We start from the raw sequence: 8,307 nt of genomic DNA, 5'->3' as shown, positions 1-8,307 counted from the left end.
AAAAACGTCCACATATAGTATTGTCAGGTCTAGGTGCCGGTAGCAAACAACATAAAAGGCTACCAGGTCTCTCTCTCTCTCTCTCTCTCTCTCTCTCTCTCTCTCTCTCTCTCTCTCTCTCTCTCTCTCTCTCTCTCTCTCTCTCTCTCTCTCTCTCTCTCTCTCTCTCTCTCTCCCTCTCTCCCTCTCTCTCTCTCTCTCTCCCTCTCTCCCTCCCTCCCTCCCTCCCTCTCTCTCTCTCTCTCTCTCTCTCTCTCTCTCTCTCTCTCTCTCTCTCTCTCTCTCTCTCTCTTTCTCCAAAGCCTTACACAGCTCACTAGCAAAGCGTGCCTATCCTACTAAGTTCGTGCACCATAAGAAACACAAACGTCGCCTTGCGACTGAATATCCAATGGCATCACTGATGACGTCATAAGCGTTCCACCGATTAGCGATGTCATCTGAAGTCCAACTTCAACCGAGACCATCGCACCTACTGCATGTGACACACTCCACTCTCGCCGCGTTTTCTCGTGATGCCGTTTCCACGCCTCGACCCCGTCCCGTTGGTGGTTTTGCTCTTGTGTGCCGGCGGTGTTGGGCACGGGTCGAACGGCGTACACACGAAGTAGGTCTCCATCAGTCCCTTGCCTTTGATCTCCACCGGGCCGCGAGGCTCGAGCTGGAACTGCTGGGATTTCTCCTCTGATTCCAGTCGCCTGGAATAGGGGAGGAGTGGGAGACTGTTAGAGGATCACCTGCTAGAACCAGCGCTTGGAATCCTATCTTCAGGCACTCGTTGAGTGCCTGGAGAATAAACCATTCGCTGGAGAATTAGCCCGGCATTGTGGTTCACGTTTACACTTCCCTCTAAAAACCTATTTTGATTTTCTTTGACCGGAACGCATATCATAAGAAAGTGTTCCGACCCGAAGCGACTTCTAGTGGAGTGTCGGCTTCGTCGAAAGCGACTTGATAAGTTATACAAACGACACAAATTAACGAAACTGCAGAACACCTACCTACCCCTTATCTACACAACTCATTAATTATAAACCCGGCACTGAAGTTCAGGAATTCTGCCTATGTATATGTACATGGCAGAATTCCTACATACTATGTATGTAGGTATATTGGCACCACGTAGCTACTCAAGATAACCGTGCACTCTACGCCTGCCACCGATTCTCTCACCATACACTGACCCCACTCGGTGTTCATTTACCGTTTGCAGGCGCCGCTGATGTGGATCCTGCCGGGCACTCCGTGCGACTCCATTCGACTCGCCACGTTCACTGTGTCGCCGAACAGACAATAGCGGGGCATCTTCTGGCCGACCACCCCCGCCACGCTGGGACCTGTGTGTACGCCCACGCGAATCTGAGGAGAACGGAGAAAAGTCAGTTAGATTACACATGGTAATCCACAAAGAACCCCTGCAGAGAGGTCAAAGGAAACGTGTAAAAAAAAAAGACTGGCCCCAGAAGACAGGGAAAATAAGCGTGAACACATTTGCACATATTTTGTAGACTTGTTTTCTTGCATTTTCCCAAATTGCTCATTTTAGTGTAATGCTGTAGTTATTCTTGTATCTGCAAACAAGTCAAGCTATTATAAGGTCCACCGACTAATGCACCAGTATAGCGCCTTTTGGGGCGACTAACGGAGCGAGCAAGGGGGTGAGCCTTGCACGTGCGGAATTTCGAGGGGGTACCTCCAACTGACTTGTGCACGGCACCCTACTGACCGGTTTCTAGCGATGTGCCAAATTTGAGCACAATCGGCCCAGCCGTTCTCGAGATCTGGAAGCGGCACCCTGCACGTGCGCACGTGCAAAATGGGTCCCAACTGACTTGTGCACGGCACCCTACTAACCGGTCCCTAACTGTGTACCAAATTTGAGCGCAATCGGTCGAGCCGTTCTCGAGATCTGGAAACGACCCCTGCACGTGCGCACGTGCAGCAGCACCCCAACTCTGGCACATGGATATGCAGTGCCTAGTGGGTGCCTACCTACATGCCAACTTTCAGCGCAATCGGCCAAGTAGTTACCGAGATATTGCAACAATTACAAAACTGACACCTCTTCGTTTTGCACGTGGCACGTGCATAAGGGGTCACCCACATGCATCGGGAATAGTCCAATACTTGGTAGAAGGAATGAAGCTACCCTACAAAATTTACCGCATGTAAATCGGTCAAGTGGTTGCTGAGATATAAGCCTCGCAAAAGCGTCCGCACGGCCGGCCGGCCGGCCGGCCGCTCATACTCAGAAATTTCCGTTAATCTAAGGAAAGACTACGCTCGCTTCGCTCGCTCCGTAATAACATTCAGCTTGACATGCCTTTACCACAACTCAAACTCTATGGCTGTGGCTAAGTATACGAGTTGCCACTGACTTGCACCGGGTCCCATTTACCGGGTGTGCCGATGTACCAGTTACCAGTTACCACTGACCTGCAATGAGTCCCCTTTACCACTGTACCAGTTACCTGTACCGGGTCCCCTTTACCACTGTACCAGTTACCTGCACGGGATCCCCTGTGATGGGATGCGCCACCTCGCGTGCCAGTCGCACCATGTCGATGGCCTGGCTGACGACTCTGGTGGCGTGGTCGGGTACCCTGGTCGGAATACCGCCCACCACCATATAGGCGTCTCCGATCGTCTCCACCTGACGGACAGACGGACAGACGAGACGTAAGACGGGCAGACGAGACGAGACGTAAGACGGATAGACGAGATGGGACGTCAGACGGAAAGAGATGGGACGTAAAACGGTTAGAGATGGAAAGTAAGATCTCGAAGAAGGATAGACGAGGCGGGACGTCAAAAAGAGAGACAACGTCTGTCGGATAAACGAGACGGGACGCAAGACGGATAGACGAGATGAGACGCAAGACGGATAGACGAGATGGAACGTCCGTCGGTTAGACGAGACGAGCGGGACTAAACCTAAGATAAACGGGGTATAGGCATTGGCTACAAGGGACCAATTCCAAAAGATACCAGTAACAGAAGTAGTTTCGGTCAGGTTTATATTCTCAATCCTCGTTATATCATTTGATTATCGTCTGGTTGATATCGTTTATATGGAAATGGCTTACCTTATATACCCGGTTGTTTTCCGTGGCTGCGTCGAATCGGATGTACATTTCGTTGAGTAGCATGACGATTTGGTTCGGTTCACACTTGGATGCTATCACGGTAAATGTGACGATATCGCTGAAAAGTACTGAAACAAGATGGGATGATGTTGCTGAACGATGCGGAACTTCCATTTCATAACAATCTAGATGGAAACGTCGATAAAATATGGAAAATGCGTGTTTTACGAGGATGTCACTACCAAGGGAAAGCAACCGTGAAGTATAATAGACACGCTTCAATAGAGACAACAAAATAAGTTTCCCACCTCCCTGGTATCTAATAGTCCCAAACAATCCTTCCATCTGGCGATATGCCCATGTTTTGTCAGCTAACTGTCATATTTGACTACCAATAATGACGCAACTGGAGGGAAGACGGCTACTACGCTGAACATCAGAACACCCAGAAGAAGAAGAAAAAAATAATGACACTCCCCTGACTCACTGGTTGCACTCTCAAACGCCTCCTGAACATGATCACCGCTCTTCAGCTTGTGCGCCACCTCCGGGGGCAGCATGCTGTGCAGCAGCCTGTCCGTCTTCTCCTTCTCCCGCTCCAGAGCGGCGGCTGTCCGCTTCAGCTCGGCTGTGGTGGCCTCCAGTCGCTGCCTGGAGGTGGAGGGGGGGGGGGGATGGAGGGATATGAGAGGTCACTCATACGTTGGTAATTTTTTACCTACGGTCAATGCAGTCTTCCCTGGCTTTGCAGTATGGTGATTGGTAGGGATGGAATACGCACGATAATGCAGCACCTAATTAAATCAGATGTTTTCAGACATTCATCGGTCCGGGACTAGAATAGAATCCCTCTGCATCGACTACCTATCTTGCAAGTTGGGACGAATTGCACTGATTTACCTACTGACTAAAGACTCGGTTAAAAAAGTCAGCAGCTATAGAAGCACGTTATTATGAAGGCGAGAAGCTGCGTGCAGTGTCTGCTTTGCATGGTCAGCATGGTCCTTGGAGACACTGCAGCACTTTCAAGCTATGGACCAGCAGCCCAGTGAACACCTACATGAGGTCGAACTCTGTGCTTCGCTGGTGTTTGAGCAGAATCAGCTCCCTGGTCGAGTCGGAGCGCGGGATGTCGGAGATCTTTAGAGACCGGTCGGCCAGCTCCTTCAGACTCTTCACCATCGGGTTGCCCAGAAACAGCACCAGCCGCTTCGATAGGAAGATCAGCTCGCCTGCCGGGTCAACAGATGTTTATAGCTATCTGTAGTGACTTTAGGTCAGGGGCAGCGTCAGATGTCTTTACTATTTAGCTACCTCCAGGGACTTTATAGTTACTAGGGACTTTATAAGTGACAGCTCCGGGGAGCGATTGTATGTGATTGAACCACAAACGATAGCTCGGGAAAGCAATTGTCTGTGATTGAGCCGTATTGGAAGCCTTGAAATGTCAACGTAAGGGCACTGAGCGTCGCTGGGTCTGAGGGCGAGGGCAGCTGTGGTTGTCTATTCATGGGTTACGGACTAGTTGTGTTTGGTGTTGACTTGGGTATGAAGAACCGAAAGTCAAGATGGTTGGCCCTGGCTGGCCTAGGTGGCGCCAGCGGCATTCAAGCAAGTAGCGCCAGTACAGAGTCTGGACGATCGTTTTACGTCAGGTTTCAGTCTGTACTGGGACGTCAGGAGTAAACCGATGGAAGTACGAAATAATGAATGAAAGTAACGTAGTTCTTTTTAAAAAATGCAATTAAGGTATGGAACATTATCTAGATTCGATTTTAAGCGTCCCCGAGGTCACAGGTCACATGTCACTTCTAAGCTGACCCCCTGTCCCACAGACCGCACCCCTATACCGCTCTGTCTGCTCTGACCCAGGCCACCTCTATATTAAACCCGCCTCACAGGTCACCTCTCTACCTCTATAGGTCACCCTCTGCTCTGACCCACTTCCAGGTCACTGACCTCTAAGCACTGTACCGACAGTCCGTTCAGTGCCACTGATGACAGCGAACTGGAACACCAGGTTCTTGAACCGCTCGACGTTATCATAGCTGAGTGTGGTGTAGGGCCATACCAGCTCCATCAGGGTCGACACGGCGGGGAACGAGGTGACAGCCGGACACAGGAGACGTAGGCCGAACCCGTACTGCTTGATCGTCAGCTCCCTAGGGCGGTGGAAGACACAGGTCAGTTGATGTAGGGGGCGGACCATTTCATGTGCGTATACAGGGAAAATCGTTTCGCTGGGGAAAGGCCCGGTTACGCAGAGATATGTACTGGAGCAGGTCATTTCACTACGGCAGACTGCATCAGTCATCTTCAGAACATTGCATCGGGGGGCCTTGGCATCGGGTTCGATGTTTTAATTGATATTTCGATATAGCTTTTCGATATTGATGCATTTAAAAGATTCCGGGAGCAGCTTATATAAGTTGATGGTGAGGAGATGGGTCAGGTGAAAAATACTGTTTTGAAAACAGTACAGTAAACAGTAATAGCGAATTAGTTTCACCGTGGCCAAGGTTCACTTATATTGCTTTCTTATGTGCCTACCTAATCGTTGCATGGCAGCCTAGTTACCTATACCTAAGTTCGGCTCATCAGTAATCAAGTTCGGGAAACATGTGTGGATCCCTATCGTTGACCTTTGTAGGTACTTAATTTATCCTGAATACCTATTAGATCGAGGCCGAGCTTCGGAAACACTGCGTTTGGGGATTCTATACCTACTGCTAAGGGGTAGATACCTATGAAGCCAGAAATTTTTAGGCCGTATCTGTGAATAGGGGAACTGTGAAGGTTAAACTATAGCTATATTTTTCGGTTTCATCAATAATCTGGGGAGAATAGTGACTGCAATATTGTTTCATCAAAGGCCAAGTTTTATGGTTGGATCTAAGAACTCTCTGAGCCTCGCCGCAGTGAGTTCAAGTCTAGGAATGCTGACAGACTTGATGGGGCCCAAGTGAGCACGGCTTGTCAGCAGAGAGCAGTGAATCTGCACACCCGATAAGAAAAAAGGTCAAGAGACGTTATCATTCCCAGATCCTTTGACTCTTTCTGCCGCATCCAAACTGACCTTATACCAATGACCATCTTACATAGAAAACAATACACTTATGTTTGATCTAAGAATTGCTGGTTCGACGCTTATCTGTAAGCCTGTGCATCGGGCAGACTATCACAAATGATGGAGCCGGATTCAGATTGTTTTATTTTCGTCATCCGTACCGTACCCCGCGGCTGGACAAGTGCAGATGCGTTCAATCAGCCGCACCATCCCACAGTTCTATCTAGAAAATTATTGCCGCTGATACGGGTTAGGCATTCAATCTCGTATATTAACGTTTGGCGCTTTAAGAACCAAATCCTGTCTCTTTACTTGAACGCTCTCCGACAGTCCACTCCCCAATCAAAACCAATCTGGTGAAGTGCGGTCTTGTGCAATGCCTACTGAGAGCTCCGTGAACATACGCCGCACACAATTTGATCAGACGATATTGGAGCGGCTGACAGACTCCCGGCTGATATTAGATGTTCACTAGCAGTGCCAACAGCGGATGGCTGCAGGCAGGCTCAGCGCCAGAACCAATCAAAAGGCGGACGCGATGCCGAGATATCATAGCCGGTGACGCCCTGAGGCAGGGACCACGGACGCTATAGGGCCACTGAAACCGGAGAATTTGTGGATGATACGAGCTGGATTGTAAATATAGCCGACATTTGACATCCGGGCAAATGCATCTAGCTGATGAGTTGCATAGGTAGTCGGGGGCTGGATGAAATACAAACGGTACAACAATCACACTTAGCTCTTTGACGCACATACCAATATTGTGATTTGATGGCTGCATCGTCATTGGTCATGCCCACTCATAAGCCGATCTAGCTTCCTATAGGTGGGTGGATCTGCCCGTATTCAGTATGCACATTGCACCTTTATCTTCTTTAGAGATTCCCGGCCACGCAGTAATCAAAAGACAAATTTGAAACATTAGATTGCATACCTACGATTACGACATACGATTACGAACCGTGAGGCGGCGACTCACTTATCAAAGATGAAGTGGTAGGGATGGATGGCTGAAAACTCTGCCGTGCTGATGAAGTTGACATTGTCGGGCGCCAGAGAAGCCGCACTGACATCCGTCGGACTGAGGTAGCGCGTCTTCTCTGGGCCGGAGTCGGACGGTAGTGACGGCGACCCGATCCGACCCAGCTGGGTCACCCTGCCGGACAGAGGTCAAAGGTCACAGCAGGTCACTGATGCTACAGTAGGTAATGTTGCGGTCATAGAAGTTACAGAGGTCACAGATGGGTCACAGTCAACGGGCGCCGGCGATTTAGCTCTCTCGGTCGAATTATAGTGGGATTTGGTGCAGTCACACACACTTCACAGAGGTCAGGTTATAGAGGTTACAGCTGGACTCTGGGGCGGTAAACGGTCTCATAGGTCACAGTAGGCCTTCAGCTGGTCATAGAGATCACAGGTGGCACAGACATATTGGATTGTTTATGTGTTATTTCAAACATCCCTTTCTCATATCCCTCTCTCCATTTCCGTCTTCTATTTATCTTCAAACGGACTTAAATCTGTAGTTAACTTTCCCTCTTCCTGTTTCTCCCCATACCCCTCTCTCTCTCCCATCTCCTTCCTCCTTCCCCCACTGACTTGAATCGGACGTGATGTACCACATCGGACTCGTTGATCTTCTCCTGGGTCTTGAAAACCACCTCGAACCTTGTAGCAAGGTTGTAGAAATTCCTGGCGCAGCCTCGTAACGCCCCTGGAACGAAACAAGCCATGTATTTATGAAAATACCTTGATCACTGTGTTTAAACAGAACTACATTTAGTCATCTGACAGAACTGTATAAGGACAGAAATTCCCATTTCTGTCCTTATTTCTGTTTAAATGCCATGTATGTAAAATCATATTGTATGCTGTATTCGGCTTGCGAGTGGCGTGAGAGGTCTGATCTAGTCGTGTTAGGTATAATCTTTCTTGTTAGTCTTTCGTCTCGTTAGTCTGGTCGAATGTATAATCTCCATGTCCCGCGAGGCAGTAAAATCCTTTATAAAACAAAACGTCCGTATGTATGTATGTATGTATGTATGTATGTATGTGACGCGTCCGTCACGCTTGGCGGGATATTGCTGTGGAACTGTGCGGGCCAAGATTACTGTGCGGGCTACGGGGGTGGAATTTTGGGCGCAAGTCGGA

General features: G+C 49.2%; 1 protein-coding gene across 1 annotated transcript; it reads right to left on the bottom strand.

The window, feature by feature from the left end:
* Positions 1-204: 204 nt before the first annotated feature.
* Positions 205-7,889, bottom strand: LOC122368765 (guanylate cyclase soluble subunit beta-2-like). Its single transcript, XM_043343003.1, has 9 exons — positions 7,756-7,889; positions 7,136-7,312; positions 5,046-5,248; positions 4,147-4,318; positions 3,574-3,737; positions 3,087-3,214; positions 2,507-2,653; positions 1,205-1,359; positions 205-698 (listed from the first exon to the last, which is right to left on the bottom strand). Exons 1-9 carry the CDS (start codon positions 7,887-7,889, stop codon positions 473-475), a joined length of 1,506 nt encoding a protein of 501 aa, XP_043198938.1. The 3' UTR covers positions 205-472.
* Between the last annotated feature and the right edge of the window lie 418 nt (positions 7,890-8,307).

The sequence above is a fragment of the Amphibalanus amphitrite genome, unplaced genomic scaffold, assembly GCF_019059575.1.
Source record: "Amphibalanus amphitrite isolate SeventyFive unplaced genomic scaffold, NRLGWU_Aamphi_draft 000973F_arrow, whole genome shotgun sequence".
Taxonomy (NCBI): domain Eukaryota; kingdom Metazoa; phylum Arthropoda; class Thecostraca; order Balanomorpha; family Balanidae; genus Amphibalanus; species Amphibalanus amphitrite.
The sequence above is the reverse complement of the archived record's forward strand: the minus strand, read 5'-3'. Positions and strand labels throughout refer to the sequence as shown.